The following is a 22,278-nucleotide window of genomic DNA, read 5'->3' as shown; positions in this document are numbered from 1 at the left end:
CAGGTAAGGGTCAAGATGACATATCCCCCCTGCCCCGCCCCACCCCCCCAGCCCACAATTAGTTTAACATATAAAGTTGTTAGTTAAACTATCCTGGTTCTCTACTGCCATCAAGCAGAAGTGCGATGAGAAAGCAAATACCACACATATATTATCTGAATGATATTTCTTTTACTGGAAACAAAACAAAATAAAACCCAATTACCAAAAAAACACCCAACCACTACCCAAAACCTCTTTCTCAAATTATATGCCTCCTATCAGGAAAAATACCAAAACCTAGGAAAACAAAAATACAGAAGGCAAGCCTGTGTTCATAAATCCAGTTTTCCCTTTGACTACTGCTGAGGTATGTGAACCTACTGGCTACCTGGACAATTTAAATATTATCTTGCCTTTGTAAAAATTATTATCAATTGACATTCATCTTTCCCTCTAAAACTCTCCCTATCTCATACCTTCACTATTATTTTAGAGGGCAACACCATCCTCCTTCAGGTTTACAACCTAGGAATCATCCTCGACCCCTCACTATCTCTCACCCCACCACATCCAATTTGTTGCCAAGGCCTGTTGATTTCACCTTTGAAACATCTCTCAAATATACTTCCTCTTCTCTGTCTGTGCCACCTCAGGATATTGTAACTAGCTACTTTAAATGCAGGCCCTCATCACCTCAAGCTTGGACTACTGCCATAGCCTGCTAGTGAATCTGCCTGTCTCATCTCTTCCCACTCTAATTCACCCTCTGTGCAGCTACCACAGTAATTTTCCTAAAGTACAGGTCAAATCACATCATATCCCCTACTAAATAAAACCCACTGGCTCCCTTTTGCCTCTAGATCAAATACAAAATGCTATGTTTGGTATTAAAAGCCCTTCATAACCTAGACCCCTCCTACCTTTCTAGTCTTCCACGTACTCTTTGATCCAATGATACTAGCCTCCTTGCCATCTGACAAACAAGGCACTCCATCTCTTGGCTCTGGGCACTTTTTCTGGCTGTCCCCCAGTCCTGGAATGCTTTCCTTGCTCATCTGTGCCTACTGACTTCCTTTAAATCCCAATTAAAATCCCAGCTTCTACAGGAAGCCTTTCCCAACCCCTCTTAATTTTAATGCCTTCTCTTTCTCATTTACCTTCTACTGATTTTGTTGTAAATATCTGTTTGCTTGTTAAACTGTAAGCTCTGTGAGGACAGGCACTGTCATTTGAGTCTTTTTGTATCTCCATTTCTTAGCAAAGTACCTGGCATATAATACGTGCTAAGTAAATGACTGAAATGATTAACTGAACATAAATATAAAAGAGCCCCTTACATATAGGCTATTAAAATGAGAAATAATCAATAAGTCACCTGTGGAATCATCAGGGGTCCAGGGATGGCTCCTTGTTGGCTTTTCAGAAGTTGGTCCTGAGGTAGTGATCATTCTGACGCTAGGACTGGATGACCTACTACTCACCTGTATAGGAAAATAAAAACAACCATGACTCTGAAAAAAGGATATTATAACAATTCCAGGTAAAATCACTTACAAAGAAGTATGACTGAATACTGAATTTTACAAATATTAATAAAAAATAAGATGTTTTTCTTTTTTTTTGCTTGACGTGTGCAAGTAAAATAGTTTAAACAGGTAGAAACAAAAAAGAATGCAGATAGGTGAAATGAGAATGTAATAAAATGAGGTTTATAAGGTTTTTGGTCTACCACAAATGTCAAGAAACTGGCAAATCTAAACCAGAAAGGCACACTTCTTCACAGAATTATTAGCATGTCACTGATGTTTTACCTCAGGCTCACAGCACTACAGATTTAGGGCTGGATGGGACCTTAAAGGTCAACTAGTCCAACTCCTTTATTTTACAAATGAGACAACTGAGGCCTCACAGCTTAACTGACTTGACCAAAGTCACAAAGGTAATGCATGCCAGAGCAAGGACCAAAATCCAGGAGCCCCTACTCCAAATCTAGAGCTCTTTCCAGTGTACTATATTACCTTAAATTAATAAAATAGAAACCAACATTTTCAGTTATTTCTGGCAGCATCTCCTACTTTGGTCCCCCCCTCTGAAATAATGTTCCAAATAAATCAAGGCTAGGTATTCTGAAATAGATTCCAAGTCCTACTTAGCTTTAAAAAAAAATTACTGAAGGTCTTAGTGACTAATGGGGAATGTTGTATTGATTTGATTGTAGTTTATCTTTTCCAACAGATGCTTACATCCATCCATTCATCCATGTATCCATCCATCCATCCATCCATCTATCTATTTTTCTTTCTTTCTATCTGGCACTATTTTTAAAAAGGAGAAAAATAAAGGAATAAATATTTGTGGCCCATGACAATGAGTCAAATGTATGAAATAGAAAACTTAATCAAAACAAAGGGGAAAAAATAAACCACAAAGAGGTTCAGAATATATTTCAATGGAAATAAGTGAATGGATAAAGATGTAGAGAACTCTTAAAATATGATTAAACCTAGTAAGGCTAATAATCCTGTGATTCAATACTTAACATAAACCATCGTACTTCTGAAGTTTAAGGCCATTTTGAAAATATATATTCCTACTTAAGAATTTTTTTCAACCTCTCATCTGCCTCAGGACCTGTCTCTTTCAAATTACCCACACAGTTGTTCTCCTTTAGAGTTCCTACATCTATGAAACTAGGGAATGAAGCTGATATTTTTGTCACCAGTTTCCAATTCTGTCTTTACTAATTTAAGACCATGGGAAAGGTTATAACAAGTTAAACCCCAATCCATAAATTGCCAAAGGATTCTTTATCTTGAAAAGATACATTACTCAATGAATAACATGATGCTGTTTCAATGGATTGGATATGAAAGCCCACAGTAAACTTCAATTAAAACAAATCAAAACCCAGAACACTAACTTCTACATTTTAAAAATAAGTGAAAGGTAAGTGCTATAAATGATAAATTTGACATGTTTAATTTTTAATTTGAAAATCCAATTGGTTTGTGCTTAAATTTGGGTCATTTTTAAATGAAGAAAGCAAATAATTAAAAAAACATCAGTAGTTTTTATAACATCAAAGACTTCAAAGCATTAAAAATAGCTCAAAAAGGTTACAAAGTATCTAAAACATTTAAAAAATCAGTACTTGACTCATAAGGTAGATAATTTGATTTACCATAGAGAATGAATATGACAAGTGTTTAATAGGGCACAAATACTACACAGCAGTTTAGGGTGGCAAAAAATATTAAACCAAATTTAAATTGCAGAAGTAATTAGCACAGGCAGCCATTTACCAGGGTTACTTTGCCCAGAATCAAATCTCTAGGTGTATAAAAGAATCAGGAGTTATTTAAAGGATGTGAATGATGACTTTTGATTTCTATGTCTCACTTTTAAAAGTGGGAACATATTTTTCAAAAGTTACTAAATTTTGCCTAGTGCTACAATTTAGGCTGACTTTCTAAGTAGCTCGGCCATTTGACAAATACACAACCTTGGGAAATAATTTAACGTCTCTAAGGCTCAGTTTCTTCATCTGTAAAAGACTGGTTTTACTAGATAAAAACAACTAGCATTCATACCGTGCCTACCACGTGACAGGCACTATGCTAAGTGTTTTATACACACTATCTCATTCCATCCTTGCAATCTAGAGAGGTAGGTGCTAGTACTATCCCTAGGCAAACGATGACTTGCTCAAGTTCACACAGCTAGTAAATTTATGTAAAGCTGGATTTGAATTCAGTTCCTCCTGACTAGGCCCGGTTGTAACAACAATGCTACCTGCCCATACTGTGGCTGTGTAAGGCCAATAACACCAGCAACAGGAGGTTCTTTGATCTGCTTTTCTAAGGAAAGCAATTTAAAGGGGTTTACGATCTCACTTGAGATCACTCAAACATACATATATCATTCCCTGAGTTCAGGGGGAAAAGCCAGCACCCTGAACTTCAGAGCAAATACAAACATAAATAATATAAACAGAGCAAATAACACAAATCAACAGACAGGCTCCTAGCTGTCTGACCAAAGCTATGTGTACATAGTTACCAGAGAGAGAAGCACCAACATTTGGGTTTTCAAAGCTGCAGGGCTCCTTAACAGCTACCCAGAGTCTCATCTAATAAAATCACGACACTCTTCCAGTGAGTGAGCCCCCAAACAAAATGTTAACTTCAGAGTATATACACACTTCTTTAGAGTCAGAGTACTTCACACCTCTTGAGGGCTTCACACCTCTCGACCTAATTAGCAAAAGGATGTGGACCTTTCTACAAACAAAGGCAAGACTCAATCAAAGGCATCTGCCTTAGTGCTGAGAAGCACTCCAAAACAAAAGGCAACAAAAAGTCCCACTCTGCTTGCCCTTATACCACTTGCTCTATCTACTCTGCCACCTAGTAGCCTCTAAGTTAGGTTGAGATGACCTCTAAATTTCCTTTCAGTTGTAATTCTTTGAATCTATGAAAACCCTTGGGTATCTCCTGTGATATAATAGTATATAAGCAAAAAAATAATATTAAATATTGATTTACTGGACTGCCCAATAAGTAACTGCTCAATGAACATTCCAACCACACAAAATGTGGTGGGGGAGGTGAGGAGGACAATATCAGTTTTATTACAAGTCAAGAAAACAGTAAAATTTAGGAATCTGGATGACATGACCATACTTTTTCCATCTTGGGGTAAAAAACAAAACAAATAATTTATCCATATACACTTACACATTACAACTAAAGCACTGTGTCTTCAACAAGAAACTTTATCCATCAATGCAAGTCTGTCCTTTCTGTACAATTCAGAGTGCTGAGAGAGTTGTTTGCAGACCCTGGGACCTTAAGGGACTTGCCCAGGATCAAAGAGCCAGTGTATGTCAGAGACGAGATTACTAACCCAAAGGTTTAACCTCAAAAGTAATCCTGATTTTATTGCACACACTCTTTAAACTGCAAATACCCTGGAAAATATGAAAACTTGCTATTTTTACGTAATTTTCTTATTTTATCATAGAACAGGAACAGAATAGAAAAGATTTGACTTCTTTAAAAAAATCAAATCACCTGAACCAATTATCATTGTATTTAGTTTAAGAACACTGGAAAGCTTAAAATCGCTCTCACCCCTTTCTGCATGTAGTTTTAGCTATAAAACAATAAACCACAGTATAGATTATTCAGGCACAACTAGGTGGTGCAGTGGATGCAGAGCTAAGCCTGGAATCAGGAAGATTCATTTTCCTTAGTTCAACTCTGGCCTCAGACACTTACTAAGCTGTGTGACCCTGGGCAAGTCACTTAATTCTGTTTGCCTCAGTTTCCTTATCTGTAAAATGAGTTAGAGAAGGGAATGGCAAACTACTATCTTTGCCAATAAAACTTCAAATGGGGTTAGAAAGAGTTGAACAGGACTGAAAATGTCTGAATAGAATTACTCATCAATAACAAAAGATGATCCATGTCCCTTATTTATACAGCAAGTATAGCTTACGTGTCTCTTTGTATAACAAGGAAAACCTATAATGTAGGTGTTGTTATCCTTGGTAACAGATATCAGTAAAGCCTAGTGTACTTTAAATGTTATGCATGACATTGATCTAAATGAATCAACTGATAAACAAGTATTTATTAATCACCTACTATGTCAGGTACTCTGCTATTTGCTGGGAATACAAAAATAATAAAACAAAACAGAACAATCCCTGTTCTCAAGGAGCCTTCATTCTATGAGAGGCAATGATGTACGTGTATAAGTATATAAAGATTAAATACAGGCAACACTCTGTGCTCCCTCCCCCACAGTAAATTTGCCTTGTATAAACCTGAAAACAGCCCATAATTAGTGTTGGTTTTCAGTGTCTACACCCTACCCCCGCCTGCTAAAAAAAAAAGGATTTGGACCAATTTGGTGCAGGAGTATATTTGGACCAATTTTAAATGTATGGTTTATGTCACAGAGCAATATAGTAGTAAAATTAGGGAGAATTGTGAGTGGTGGGGGGTTGGAGGAAGATCTTGGAGAGAAATTTCTAGAACAGCTGCTTATCAAGAAAAGGAAAAAAATATGGGCTATAGGTTCAGGGATCAAGATACAAATGATGAACATGGTGGTATGGTAGGAGACACATAACTAGCAGGTGATGCTATTTATAACATATCTTCCATGATTTCAACCTATTCTTCTTCTATCTCTTATTTTTCCTTCACTGTACAAAAGGCAGGTGGCTCATTTGATATTCCACAGCCAGAACCACTAGTTTTTCAAGCTTCTCTAAAGACTAAGAAGTGCTACACAGGTGATAGGACCTAGAGTTGCTCTCCTAATGTCAAAAGAGTTGGATGACTGTTCTCTGGCAATAAGAATAAAACCACTGAGCGAACAACTTTATTTTCACTGAAAAATGGACCCCTGGAAAATCATATCACCATTCCAGAAGGGTTGTGGAAGTTGTAAGTTTGTGTTTCCCAAAGTTATATTTACTACCGTAAAAAAAAAATAAACATAGCAGTTATCTCTTGCCTCTGTCTAGAGTAAGCTGGCTTTCTGTAAATTTACAGCTACTGGAAATCATGTCCATGCTCCAAATACCATGTTATAGTATTCTTATTAAGAGGGTGATAATAGAACTTATTTCCTTTGTGAATGCAATTTCAAAGCTCAAAAAGATTATTCCTAGATTGACAGAAAACAATTCCCCCTGTCATCGGTGAGGGGGATGATTATAAAAGATGGACTATGCTTATTTGGTCCATGATGTGACTAAAATGCATCGCTGTGGAAAAAAATCTAAATTATTAATGGGACCAGTACAAAAGAGACTAGACATTTTATGTAAGAAGCCAAGGTTCTGAGGCACACTAAAAGAGAACTAGAGATATTTTAGGTATCTGATTTATTATGTTGTCCTTGTTTTCTAATTACATTGTTTACATGATTTTCATCTCCCCAACCTATGCACACGCGCGCGCGCACACACACACACACACATGCACATGCACACGCACACGCACACATTTTTGGTGGGAAGATAGATTCATGTATTTCTCTATAGTGCCAGGCTTATAACAATGTTCAACAAATACTTATTGAATTAATGTAAAATAACACAAAAATATCTTTAATGTATATTTTAAAGACTCAATCAACTCCTTATATACACTTATTGAGGATATTTTTACATAAGGGTTTTCTATATCTCTTATTCCACATGAAAAGAGTTACTGAGATAACATTTTGGTTTTCAGGAAGAGAAGTAAAGGTTATATAAAAATGGTTTTATTAAAGTCATACCTCATGTCACTGGTTAAACTAGAAACAGACCCTGACTGTTTTCTTTCTCAAGACAAATTCCATTTCCAATGTCACAGAAAGACAGTATTAGTTATCCCAGCAAAATGCCTTGTATGTAGTTACTTAATGTTTGCTGAATTTAATTGTATTATTAGGTCAGACTAACTGGTGTATCAGATTTCCAGGTATTTTCTTCCTTTGATAATTATAATGAGCCATCTTCTCTCTGTTCTGTGGAAAATACCAATTCCATCACTAAGCCCTATATTGCTAAGTATTAGGAGCCTAATCTAAAGAACTATACTGTGAAGACATAATATTTTTCTTAAGCAATAATACTACCTATGTCCATAAGCCAAGAATCTGTGATGCTGTGGGTATGAGAATATCTTTCAGCTTTTTTATGTTCCAAACCACATATAATTTGGAAGATATAAGTTCCAGAGAATTGTCTGAGGCTTAACATAGCTTAAGTGACTTGTGCATCCTTGCACAGCTAGCAAGTATGAGAGATGGGCTTTGAATCTGGGTTTTTCTAACTACATGTCTAGCAATTATGTCCATTATGCCAGAATGCCTTTATATTATCTACATAAGGATCCAGAATATTTTTCTTGAATCTCATTCGATATAAAATTATGCAGAAGAAAGGATATTTAATACTTATATTACAAAATGGACAGCTTAAGGTCTACTAACAAAAAGCAGCCCAGGTAAACTAGAATGTATGGGCTTTTTACAACCTACTTTAAAATAGCTCGTCTTGTCTGAATAAAATACGAAAATTTTTAGATGGTCCATGTTTCTGATAATTCAACAAAACAGACTTTCTACTCTATATATTCTGGCTTGGATATATTATGCTTTCACACTCGAAGGTATTACAAATCAAGGAATAAGAAAGTAATCATAATGTTCACTAAGACAGAACACACTAGTGGGAAAATTAATAAGGCTGAAAGAAGAGCACTAATTCAAAGCAATGCCATTACTCTGTAGCGTAAACCAAAGAATTATAGTCCCTTGTGAAATGAATGAAAGGAAGCATCACATTCTTAGTATAAGGAGTAACTCTTGGCTAGAAGGAGGATCATAATTGGGATATCAATGACAGTAGTAAAGAAAGATTCAAAGCATGAGATCATCAAGCCTCTAGGAAGTCAAGCAGATGCCAGATGTCTAACTATTTGTCACTAATTGTGAGTAATTAATAAATACGGTATATGAGGTGGGAAAATAGGAGAAAGTTGAAAAATGAGATTCATCATAAAAAAAAATTAACAATGAACAAAATGGCTAATTAGGCAGAAACAAAATTTAAAATTCACCAAAACATGAAAAAAACCCACATTATAATATTTTGGGCAATCTTCTTGTAGACCACAGTCATTTTAAAAACAAGTAAGATTTTTTCAGTGAGAAGAGCAAAAAATCTGCAATTTTAACATTTTAGATTCTGTTTTAAAAATCTTTCTAGTTATAAAATGGAGGTTGAGTATATCTGTTACTTAAGTATCCTAAGTGGGTTGTGAGGCTTTGAGATCTTCATTAATGATTATAAGGTACCTCCAACATTTAAAATGCATTATAAAATTGAAAATGGTAGTGAATTACCATCTTAGAATAAAAGGCATCAAAATATTTTACAATAAGTAAATGCTTACAATGTATATGGTAGCCAATATTTAAGAATAATCTACATGAGTTAGAATTTTAAATTAGGATTGTAAAGTGGAATTTCTAATAGTTCTGATGTATTTTATGTGAATACAATCAGCCTAAACAAAATAAAAAATTAATTAAAAAGCTATAATGACCAAAACATATTATTTGTATGGAACATGGCATGAAATTACATGCAGAGTAAGAAGTTAATGTAAATAAGGAAAAAAGTCAGAAACTTTGAGCCATTCATATATACGCTAAGTAATTCCTATTATATAGGCAGCTGGGTCAAATAAGTGGAGCCTTTATTTCATCTGAGATTACAACACTGACATTTGATAAACAATACAACTTCCTGGGTCAGCTAGGAAAGTGGAGCAATTAAGTAATAACACAGAAGAAAAGGTGAATTAATGAAATTATAACATTAAAATTAACGAAGAATATAAACCATAACCTGGATAAAGGAATTTAAAGAGTGCTCAATTTTTAAAGTAATTTTTTTAGGATTACAACTATATATACACGTATGTATGTACATATAATTTTGATAAGTGATACCATGTTAAACATGGTAAAATCTTCCAGGCATGCCAATGATTTCCTGGGAATGTCACAGCCTGTTTGAACTACAAGATAGGAATAGTATCATTGGTTCATCTTACAGAGTGACAGTGAATTTATTAAATAACGATCATATATTTACATCAAGATTATAAGTGAAACTGTTTTAGTAGATGATGTAAAACACTAAAAACATACTTCAAATATAAAGCTTAATTTATTTTACTTTCTGTGTTTACTTGGACTTTAATTTACCTGTCTTCATAAGATATTCTTCAAGTCAAATTATGCTGCAACTATAGTTTTTTTTTCTAGGCATTAAAGTTCAGGATCAAGAGAACTTGGTCACAGTTTCATGTCAAAGAAGTTATTTGAATTTACACACAAATTGTGCAAAATGTATTAGAAAATAACTTGCAGTCTTCTCTCATTTACTATTCTTCAAAGACAGAGAACTTAAGAATTGTCTTACCTGACTGGGTTCTGTTCCAGTAACACTCAAGTCTTGAATGGATCTACGCCTTGGCTGTCCGTTGCCTGCTAGAGAGAAAAAAAAATAAAACTCACATCTATTTAGAAATAAAGCAAGGGTACAGCAGGAAATTGGACTTTAGATAAATCCAAGACAGAAACAAAGTGAAAAAAAAAAAAGTATGAGAGTTTGGGTTGCAGAGGAAGAAAAAGGGAGAGAGGAAAAGAAGAGGAAAAGAGAAGAGACAGCTGCAGTGTTTTAACTCAAAAATGCTGGCCTGCAACAGAAAGCATACCCTAATACAATAACCACTCCTACCACATGAATAGCTGCTACTCTCCTCTTCCACATCTTCTGTCATGTGTTTAAATAGATTAATGCTTGGGGGGCTGGGGCTGATGACGGCATCTATTCAAGGGCCTTACGTTATGCAAGACAGCTAAGCATGCTGTAAGACATTACTAGCTTTAACCTGTAGTCTTTTTTGTTGTTGTTTTTTCCAAAGCCCCACTATCTTCAGGCTCATCTTGCTTGCTTACATTAAGAAATATTCAAAACCAAATATTCAGTTCAATATTAGCCTTCTTCAGAATTCAGGGCCTAGCAACAGTAGGTGCTTATAAATTTGAACTGAATATAACATTTAAAACTGTCTAGTTGTAAACAAAACTTCCCCTCATTTTCCTATATGGCCAAACAACTACCCTCCCTTCCCTATCAAATATAAATCTTATTCTTGTGAATAGACTGTGATTTTGAAGTTATACAATCAAAATAAATCCATCAATTGATGAAAGAAAAACAAATCTTTAAAAACTGAATGAATTAAGCAATAATTTCACTGCGTACTTTTTTTTAAAGGAATAGGAATTGTTTATATAGTATCTCCTAAGATGAGAGATCAGCTGTCCAAAAGGAAACAACCAAATGCTCTGAGTAACAGCTGACACAATGCTCCTACATTCTTTTGACTTTGAAAGCTACATTACGTAACTTTCCTACTAGCAGGGCAGCACTCAGAAACATTCATTCTAGCACTCGTAACCTCTGAGCACATACCATTCATACTCCACTGTTTTGTAACCTACATATCACATTGATCTCCCCAACTTTGGCTCTAATTAGTTGCATAATTCAGTATCATTAGTGCTCGCAGCATCACAAAGTACTTATCTGACACAAATTTAAATGACCTTTAAAAATAATAATGCTTTTGGGCATGAATATATTTTTTAGTTAAATGACAACTCAAATTATAGTGGTATGAAACTGAATTCTTACCTATACTCTTAAGAAAAGTATCTTTACATTTATCTGCATTTTCATTTGAAGATCCCAAAGCATTCAGTCTTTTTAATATAAAATAACTAGTTCTAAGAAAGTATTTAATAATGTAACTTAGTATACAAGGTATTAATGATAATACCTTCCAATTCAATGTTTCTCTAGGACATAAATGATATCGTCCATGACTAAAAACAATTTCGGACACATTTCATTCAACAACCCAATTCTAAAATTAGCTTGGATAAAACAGGCTCATAAAACTGTCTAGGATTCTCATTTCACATTAGCAACATTTGTGAATCTAAGGAACCTAGTAGTGTTCCCTAAAACCATTAGATCATCATTGCAATAAAAACAAAACAAACTAAAATAGTCAGATGGGTGGTGGGTGGGGGGGGAAGGAATAGGGAATCAAAACTTTTAAGGGAATAGAGGAAAGCAGAACTGAGTCAAAGAATGAATGCCTTTAAATGAGGAATTTTCAAGCTAGTAGGAAGAGCCAAAGCAAGCAGTACTGGGTGATGCATTTCAATTAGCATAACCATGGCAGAAACCATCTGGCAAATAGTTCACACAAAGCAAAAAAGGATTGCAATCAACAAATACTTGTTGCTCCAATATTAAGCTTTAAGCCATAATTTGGAAATATGAATGTAAAATAATCCATCTCCTGTTATCTCAAATGAAAATTACTAGGTCTATTCCTAGGAAATTTTGATTGATTCTAATTTTTTTACCCTATAGAATACTAATTTGGCAACTCACTAATTTTACATTTTTGTATGGTTCCCTGAAATGCACATACCTACATTACACAAAGTACTGTAAAAGAATGAGCAGAAACCTAGTAGAATGAGGTAGGTGGATTCCTGATCAACTAACTCTAATGATGATAAGAATAACTCTAGTGATGATATGAATATCATGGCTAGTTTTGAAGTCACAACTCAACAGAACTTTCTTAGTTAACCACAAGGAACAACATTTTGCTGTAGAACCAAGTAGACAGGACAAGTATATGGTTTGAAATGATAGGTGGGTAAAATGTTTTCATGACCTATCTGTCTCACATCACTGAATCCAATTCTCTTGGCAGTAATGTCATATAGAAAGAGAAGGCTTTTGAAATCAACTGATTTATCTTTGGCCTGTAGAAAATGAACAAGTAGGCTTACAAGGACCACTGCTTCCTTGGTCTAGGAATTGGAACCAAAAGTCCCTGAAAAACTGCTGGTTCAGATTCTTTACACTCTTGGCTCAGTAAGGCTTCTTTCCCCTACCTTTTTAGGTAATAATTTTAAACTTTTCAAAAAAACTTTCTCTCTTCTCTCCCTCTCCTGCTACTCATACTCCATACCTTTCTTCCAAATGGCCTCCCTACACCTGTTTTAATATATAGAATGTTCTCTGCTCTTGATTTTGCATTCTCAGCTTCAACTATTCAAATTTCTGCTTTGTGATGAGATTCTGTCAGGATACCTTTCTAAACAAGCTAACAGCACTTCATATTGCATTATTACATCATATATTATTCAAAATTATGTTTTTCAATTTGTGTGCACCTTCAGATCCCCATTTGGTGCTTAGGCAGTTTCTGTGTTAACAATTACAGATAAAAGTACCCTTTTATTAGAGGAAGGAATCACTTTGGACCTTTGCCTTCTAATGGACTCTAGAAAGATCAATGAGATGATATCTGTAAAGTATTTAGCATAATGCTTGGCACAAAGTAGAGCTCAATAAATTCTTGTTCCCCTCTTCAAAACTCCCTCTATGGAGGGGGGTCTAGGGGGTCCAGTAAAAGTCAATACCATCAGGTTGTCCTTTACCTTGTGCTCAAACTCTAGGAAGCAGAAAGAAATAAAGATAAAGGTTTACTTTTGATGTTATAGCAACCATTCCAGGTGACTTTCTAGTTCCTTGTTAGTGTTAAAGACATTTTACACAGAATTTCCTATCAACTAGTTTATAAACTCCCCCCAAATTTAATTTTAAAGGTCTTACTATTTCCCCCCTTTTATATATCTGCAGCATTTACAGAATTTTCCATATTTTTCCATTAGCAGCACTGTCCACAAAATATTCCCTAAATGACATGGCATTTGGCCCCATCTTCAACTATCATTGCAAAAACAGAGATTAGTGACCGAAAGATTCTATTTTGCCCAAAACAAACAACAAAAAAAAAAGAACCCTGAATACCATTCAAAAAAAATCAGAACCAATCTTTTTGTTGCACTAGGTCTGTCAATTTAAAGAAGATGAAGGCATATACATTTAGTTACTATGGAATTTAATTTTTAAAATATAAAAATGTACAATGTCCTGTTGTCTACTTATTAAATTCTAAAAGTATTTTACATGCATAAAGACAGCTACAATTTAAAGAATCTTTTCAGAATCCTGGAAAGCTATATTTTAAAAAAGAGACAACAGGAAGTGGTTAGGCAAAATACCTTACAAAAAGGTTCTTGTATCAATTGGACTTAAATCTATAATTTATTTTATCATATCTCTGAGAACAAGATGTTGAGCATATTACTCATTAGAACATTAAATCGCTTTGGCATTTTTACTCAATTATTTTAGGCTCAGAAATTACAAAAGAGGTAGCAAAGTACTGTTATACCTCTTTTTTTATTTTTAAACTGAAGCACTTAAAAGCCCTTCATCTATATGTCTGATGGAGAATTTTCAAGAGCTTATAAAAAGTGGTTGGGAGTGAAAGAGGAGGGGAAAAACTGTGTTAGATTAAGTTAATAATTCAACCCTGAGTTATGAATGTTAGGACCTTATAACAACATTGACAGAATTGTTTAAGTATAAAATCCCCTGTAAAAATAGCTACATTTCACAATTACAGAAATCAATCTGAGTACAAATTCTGGGCAATTAATGTTATTACTAGAACAGTATGGACAGTTTAAGACTCCTGCATCTTAAACAAATCTTTTAGAGGTAATGATTAGTTCTATTAAAAAACACCTTTCCCAAAATGCACTGTGAATTCCTGGTTGGTTTTTTTTTTTTCTTAAAGATAACCAGTACTTTATAATTCAAGACAGGGTTAAATAGCTTGGTCAAGCCTATGCTTGTCTAGTACATAAGAAACCATGAAAAACATTCTGGGTTTCTCAGTGGTTAAGCTAAACTCCTGTTTTGTTACTGTCCACCTGGACACAGTTTCCACGCTTAACATAGACATTTTTAACTGGTTACCTTCCTGTTGCTTGTTTGTGGAATGAAGGCCAAGCCATCCCAAATCCTTAAATTCTGAACTTCTCAAAATCATAAACCACTGAGTCCTTTTCTCCTGCATCACCCCCATTCTCTCAGCAAAGCCCTGCAACATTATACAATACAGGTATGATACAATGGGTCAGTTCTTACTGTTCCACTGTTCTACTTCATTATTAACATGTTTTCAACTAAGGTAAGAAAAAATACTATCACTCAGAAAAGAATATTTGGCATGGGCAACAAAATAGTTATAAAAAAGAAATAGAAAATGGCATACAAATCAGAAGATAACTGAGTAAACAAGGATTTCTACGTTTTTGTAATTCTAACTCAAGAAGACTAAAAAAGCCATAAAACCTACAAGCAATTCAATAAAGGGATTAAAAAAAATATACTTTAACTTAGACATGGAGATTATGACCCTTAAGTCCCTAAGCTTTGATGGCTAGAAAACACTCAAGAAAATATAACTCTAAGAAAAAACCCAAATTTACTAGATCACAAAAATGTTCAACAAATAAACATAAAACAAGGCCAACTAATCTGAATACTTAACTCAGAACTTTTAGATATTGACATAAATGTCTGCCACTCCTCTTAAGGTAATCAGGTTCTATCTACCCTTAACTTGAGATATATGGGATGTTCAGGACTAGCATCTGTGAGGGCTTGCCAAGCCCTTTTCAGAGGTACTCATCCACCTTTGGTGTCCACCTGATACACCCAATTGGCACCTGTGGCTCCAAGAAGCTGTAGCATGTACAGCAGCCACACCCTGGTAAACCATCTTCGCCAATGGGCCAAAGCAGGTTAATGATAACTGACAGGCTTTAAACCTGTCATTTAGGGGGATGTTTCTTAAGCCATGTGAACATTTTACCTAGAAGGACGGGGGAGAATGAGAACAATTTGTTCCAAGGCAGCTAAAGCAGGCACAGCAGAGCACTTACAGCTTGGTCAGGCATCAAAGATGCCAGGGTCATCCATTGTATCCCAGGCCACTGCCAGTCAGCTTGACTTTTGTCCTGCCACTGGATTATGACTTAGGAAGAGAGAGTGAGGCTGATGACTTTGTGCAACTCTGCCTCACTTAAATCTAATTCATGCTCAAGTCAAGAAATCATCCTGTGATGTCACTGGTCCTTTTGCAAATGAAGGACAAATAGCAACAGCCCCTAACTTATTGAGGCAGCAATAAGCCACGTGGGGTGATATTTTATAAAAAATGAAAACAAGCAAGACTACATATTCCAGTGGTGCTTTTAGCTAAGTTGAGGATGACATGTTTGATATTTCTTTTGCTATGGACTTCTCACTTCACTGTCTCATCCCTATTCTAGGGCAAAGGTGTATAATATGATTCACAAATAGTTCCCCATCTACTGAATTAAAGGCCAATGATGCATCAATAAATGTGCTAGCTCTAAGTTGTTTTCATTTTCTGAATGGAATAAAGTATTAAAATGAATAGTAATGGAATAAGTTTGTCTTGATACTAAGTTTTCTAAAATATATCCTTATTATAAAGGATTATTTTAGAAAACTTAGTACTTTGTTGGAGACAATGGATGAAGAATTTTAAAGGAATGGACTAATTTGGGGGCAATAAAGAATTTCCCTTTATAATAGGGATAGGGTTGAATCATATTTTGTGCATGTATTTGTATAAAGAAGACAAATGCAACTAAAATTAGAATGGAAAGAGACAATTGAGAACAAAACATCTGCAGCAAGTTTTGCTCATAATGATCTCATTTCCAAGACATATAAGCCATTCTCCAAATGGTAAATAGTTAAATGATATTAACAGGTAGCTTCCAAAGGAAGAAATCCAAACAATCAATAGCCATATAAAAAAATGCACCAAATCACTAGTAATACAACCCTGAGGTTACACGTCCCACCCATCAGACTGATAAAATTTACAAAAAAGGGAAAACACTAAATGTTAGAAGGAAAACAAGTACATTAATATGTTTGTGAAATTATAAATTGGTATAGCCATTCTGGAAAGCAATTCAGAATGAAGTCCACAGATTTACTAAATTGTGCATAACCTCTGATTCAGTGACACCACTAGTAGGCCTATACCCTAAAGAGCTCAAAAAAAAAAGTACAATATATTTATATCAGTTCCTTTTGTAGCAGCAAAGAACTGGAAACCAAGAGGGTGAACAACAACTGTTATGTAATACTATCAGCCAAAAGAAATGAGGAAGGGAATGACTTTAGAGGCATGTGAGAAGATTTGTATGAAATGATGCAGAATAAGGTCAGAACCAGGAGAACAATTTATGTAACAGCAACACTAAATATAAACAACTTTGAAAGCATAAGAACTCTAATTCAAAGAGCAACCATGATTCCAGAGGACTGATGATGAAGCATATTATCTACTTCCTGCAAAGAGTATTATAATAGACTCAAGATGCAGAACGAGACATACTTTGATTGAATATGCATGTATTATAAAGGTTTTGTTTTTCAATGGTAAGGGCAGATGGGAGGGAAGGAAAACTGACTTTAGTTCACTGAAAAACTTAATAAAAACAAGACTTGGGAGCTTTTTCTTTTTCTTTGTGGAATAAATATAAAACCCTCTGTTTGGTTTTTGAAACTCTTCATAGCCTGGACTCTTCCTACCTTTCTAGTCTTCTTACATTATTCTCCTCCACTGTGCTCTGCAGTCAAGTGACACTGGCCTCCGTGCTGTTCTTCATAAAAGACACCCCATCTCCCAAACTCCATGCATTTTCACTAGCTATCCTCCATGCTTGGAATGTCCTTCTTCTTTTCTCCCTCCTAAAATAGGTATATCATGGACATGCATATCCTATAAACCTTAGAACCAAACTTGTCTAATGGGGAACTTTCTAATAAGTTTTTGAACAATTTCAACTAATTTTCAGGTATGCTGCCTTTATAACTATACCAGCACCTCTTTGATAGTTTACTATCTTCCTAGGCAAGGAGTAAATAAAGTTGTTTCTGCCTACTTATTATTTGATGGTATATAGCTACAAGGGAAACTTTCTGCAAAGAATCCCGAACAAAATGCTCCATGATTTTGTTCTACCCAAATTTCCTTAACCACTAAACCTTAATATATGCACCATCAAACAAAGTCAGTTGTGCTGACAGTCAAAATAGGTCCAAGTAGAGTACAATGCCCATGTCAAGAAGGGCTGAAAAATTCATTTTAATACTGAAAGGCTAATTATACAGTAATGCTAGACAATAGATCATTCAATATCACAGTCTTTGAATCAAATAGTTCTCCCCAGAGAACTAAGGGGAAAAGAAGCTTCCTAATCAACTGTCCTCCAGATGAAGCAGAGGCAGAAACACTGATACTCATGTTATTCCAGTTTCCCAATAATATTGTACCGGATACTGTGAGGATGTACAACTCAGAACCCATCTAAGGGGCTGCTGAGTACATTATTAGTATGCAGCATTGACACATGTGTCTCCATTAATTTTCTAATCTGATACCTCACTGTGCTGTAGAAATGCCTGGATTCTTGAGGCTGTCAATGAAACATAAGCTTGAGGAGGTTCAACTAAGGTGTAAAGTCTCCTGGGGTATGAGTCTAGTGATAAGACTGTCTGTCTGTCTGTCATCCAAAGACCAACATAAGCAAATTCAGAAAGGTCACCTTAGGGGGCTGTCTATAGCAATTCATGAAAATGACTACTAAGGAATAAAGGTGCTGCAATTTGTACCAGTGGAGGGAATATCCTCTACATTGACTAAATATAGATGCTAAAAATTTACTCTCTGGTTTAACTAGGTTAGAGCATGGCTATGCAAAATGCTTTTGTTGTACGGATCTGAGATTAATTCTCTAATGTTGATTTAAATCTAAGTGGCTAGCTTACCCATGCCCCTATAAAAAGGTTACTTCTGCTGAGTGACTGGATTTGAAAAAAATAGTGGGGGGACTTAAAACTCTGAGCAAGACAATTTATTTGCTAATAGGTATCTTATAGACAGATGACATTAAAGGAAGACAAAAATAAGAATATTAGGCTCTTATACATTTGTTTTATCATGCTGCTACATTCCAGGATTGATTATTTAGTTACTACAAAATGTGGTTAAGATCTTCAGAGCCAAAGTCTTTGACTTTTGGGGACTCTGCGGAAATTTGAAGAATTTAAGAAACATAAAACTTTAAAAAGGACCACAGATTTCATAAATAAAAAAAGCAGCCTAACCTAATACAAATAAGCTAATTATGCTCACCCATGAGTTCCAAAGACTGTATTTCACTCTACATACTACTTCATGCCAAAGGAAAAATATTAATTTTGGAAACATTATTTCAGATAATACTGAGACTACTTCAACCTTAACGGAAAAATATGTGTGTATATGAATTCTCATTCGGGTTTCTATGCTTCTAAATTCCATTTTTAATACATCAAAAAGTGTTTTCTTTGGCTATACCATATAACTGTCCGGGAAATACATTAACTCAAACAAAAAATCTAAACTACAACTTAGGAAATCCTATGGAATTAAGGATCATAGACTTTAAACACACTCTACTTCATCATTATTAAGAGAATTTGGCCCGTTCCCAAAGGGTAGGTTATATTTGATATTTATCTATAAATATTAGAGGACTTAATATATGATATGTCTTTTCCCCCCAAAACTACTTTCAATCTTGGAGGTTGTATCCTTTTGTCAAAAAGAAAAGTTCACTTATTTGCACTAAAGATTTAATTAGCAACTATGGCAAAAATGTTTACAAAAATAAATTGTTGAACGAAACAGCCATTTTATGAAATTATAGCTCCATCAATGATGACAAAAAGTATTCCCAATTCAAAAATAACAATGTAAATTAAAATTCTAAGAGATGAGATCTTTCATTTTTTAAATGCACAGTTCCATCTGAATTCATAATGGAGACAAAGTATTGCCAACACAACACTGACCACACAAAGCATAGCCATGCAGAAAGCCACATGCTCAATATCATTAACACTACTGGGTAGGTTATAGGCAATTTTTTTACAGAATCCCACAGAATTTAAGCCAGAAGAGTCCTCAGTCATCAGAATGCCCCCTATAACATACTAAACAAGTGGCTATCCACTTGTTACTTTTGGATAGCTTTGACTGTTAAGGTTAGAGTGTTTTTTATCAAGCCTAAATTTTCCTTTTAGCAGCTTGCACTAAACTAACTCCTTCTAGTTCTGCCCTCTGGAGCAAAGCAGAACATGTCTAGTTTCTTTTCTATGACAGCCCTTTAGATATGTGGAAAACAGCTATTCTATGACTCCTAATCTTCTCTTTTTCATGTTAAATTTCCTTAGATTCTTCAATCAATCTTTATATAATAACATGAATCATCAATAAGTTTTTTCTTTCAGTCTAAATTTGCTTTTTGTGTAGAATTTTTACTGTTCAACTATAGGACTGGCTATCTTGCTATTTTCCTGATTCCTTTAAGCATTCAAGGGAATCGGAACTTTCTGGATAATAATGACTATTTTTTCAGTCAGGATTCAGCGCCATGAAAGAAAGGTAATATTTGCAGTAAATGGAGTGTAGGTATCTTACAAGTTAATTTTTTAAACTTGGGAGCTATCATGGTTGGATAAAAATCTCTATGCCAAAGTCAGTTTATTGCTTTAAAACTTCAAAAACCAGGAAGTTTGAAATAAATCAAAATCTTAATGTTTCATCTGTCTATCAACCTTTTTTTAATGTAAATGAAACTCAAATAAATAGCTTTAAAACAAATGCAAACTGTAGATAGGAATGCAAAACTGTATATTGTCATGGAAGTAGCAATGAAGTAAAACAAATTTTAGAATAAGCAGATTTCAGTCCATCAGTATAAACAAACTTTGTTTAATAAATTTCCCCTGTTCAAACATTTAAGTAATTTCTTCTCCTTTTGACCAACAGGGTCACTCCTTTCAATTAACTGACTGGAATAAGTCCAGAGTGAAGCTCCTTTGATTCTAACAAATAAAACAGTCCCCAAGGAAGGAAATGAAGCAAAGAGGAAAAAATTCCTGCAAATAATCTCCTTAAGATAAAGGGCTGGGAGAGAGAGGCAACTCATATATAGTGAAAAGGAAATGTGTTGCTTTCATTGTATACCCTGTTTTAGAGTCATCTAACGAATGATAAATATAATAATAAAAAAAAAACCAATCTAAGGCTGTACAGTATTATGTGTGGATTAGATGCAAAAGTCATGAACTATTGTTCTAACTTAAATAATGATCCTGAAAACAGTGAAGAATCAAAAATATCTTCTTGGTATGTAAGATTCTTCTTTTAGTACTATAACCAGCAAATATCATATTTTGGAATTCTACATTGTTTTTGCTTTCTAAATGAAGCAAAATGGCAATTATGAAGTCCCTTTCCCCCTGTGAACTCCAAGTTTCACCTGCTACCTACAGAAAGAGGCAGGATGTTAAGTTGGTAGTGAGGGCAAAAGAAATACAATGAAGAAGAGGACCTAGGAACTGGGAGTGGGAGAATTAAAAGTCATTGCCTCTTTCTGTCAGGTACTAGGAAGGCAGGTTCTTCTAATTTAGCAAACATTTATGCAATTTCAAGATGAGAAATTCTATCAATTCCAGCAGTCATCTTATCCTAGAAAATGTTGGCTTTTTCAATTATATTCTGACATGTGAGCCATTTTTCAGCTCCAACTCTCTAATAATGCTTCTGCTGGCCAGCTTGATCACTTCATGCAAGGCATCTTTTCCTTTCAATAGTTATTTGTATGGTCTCTAAAAATTGGAGCAAGAAGTATTTATTTTGTTTTTTATTTTAATATGGGTGGGTCATTATTCCAGCTTCTTAGTTATTAGACCAACTCAGGTGGTCTGTGATACCTGATGACGATCTCAGGGACATCCAGAATGTTGCCAAATGAAGCAGTTTTACGATGGCCCCGTTTAGGCTTGGAACAGGCTGCAAAAACACACATATACAATACACATGCAAACCACTACAAATAGTAACATACAAAATGATTAACTACAAAAACAGAACACTATTACGGTAGTTATGTTAACACCATGCAAAACTACATGCAGAAATATCTAACTTTTCATCCATGCTTACAAAAAAAAAGCAGAGATTAAAAGCGACCACAACTACCAATACAACACTTCAGACACATTAGTTTGAATTAAGCCAAGATAAAAACAAAACAAAGACAGACAAAGATGGACAAGCTGCATGGCAACGAGGAGGGACATTCCTAAAAGTGTCTATGGAGGAAAAAACCTGCCTATTTAGCATTATATGAGATACTAGAATGCTAAGGAACCAGTAAGAGAGGGGGAGGATCAAAGTACATAAGTTATCAATAGTATTCTAATTACACAATATGAAAATATATGTACATATGTATAAAAATGGATGCTATTCTTTTCTTGAACATGCCCATCGGTCCTGTAGAGTAAAACTAAATATAACTGAAAACCATAAAGACAATTATTACTAACCTTTCATAAAAGCCTTATAACCACACAAATTTGTTCTTAGGTAAAAGTGGATCTTGTATTAAAACATATATAACTAGATTTGCAATAGTTTCAAAAGCACATACTAAATTGTGATTCACCTCAAAGACAAAACATTCTCGCCACGTCCTAAGTGTGTAAGCCTGTCAGCCCTTGATCAATGGAAGTCAGCTTTGAATAATGACTGAATATTCACTCACTCTCATAGCAAGTGGTTCCAGAACAACCCCCATACCCCATACCCCTTGCATTACAGA

General features: G+C 34.8%; 1 protein-coding gene across 1 annotated transcript in view; it reads right to left on the bottom strand.

Annotated features, from left to right (window-relative positions):
- MAP3K7 (mitogen-activated protein kinase kinase kinase 7) overlaps positions 1 to 22,278 on the bottom strand; it is a 76,000-nt gene that overhangs the window by 12,574 nt on the left and 41,148 nt on the right. Inside the window, 2 exon segments of the mRNA XM_036767056.1 lie at positions 1,358 to 1,463; positions 9,983 to 10,047. Coding sequence (XP_036622951.1) covers positions 1,358 to 1,463; positions 9,983 to 10,047 — 171 coding nt within the window.

Source organism: Trichosurus vulpecula, chromosome 7 (assembly GCF_011100635.1).
Source record: "Trichosurus vulpecula isolate mTriVul1 chromosome 7, mTriVul1.pri, whole genome shotgun sequence".
NCBI classification, from domain to species: domain Eukaryota; kingdom Metazoa; phylum Chordata; class Mammalia; order Diprotodontia; family Phalangeridae; genus Trichosurus; species Trichosurus vulpecula.
The sequence above is the reverse complement of the archived record's forward strand: the minus strand, read 5'-3'. Positions and strand labels throughout refer to the sequence as shown.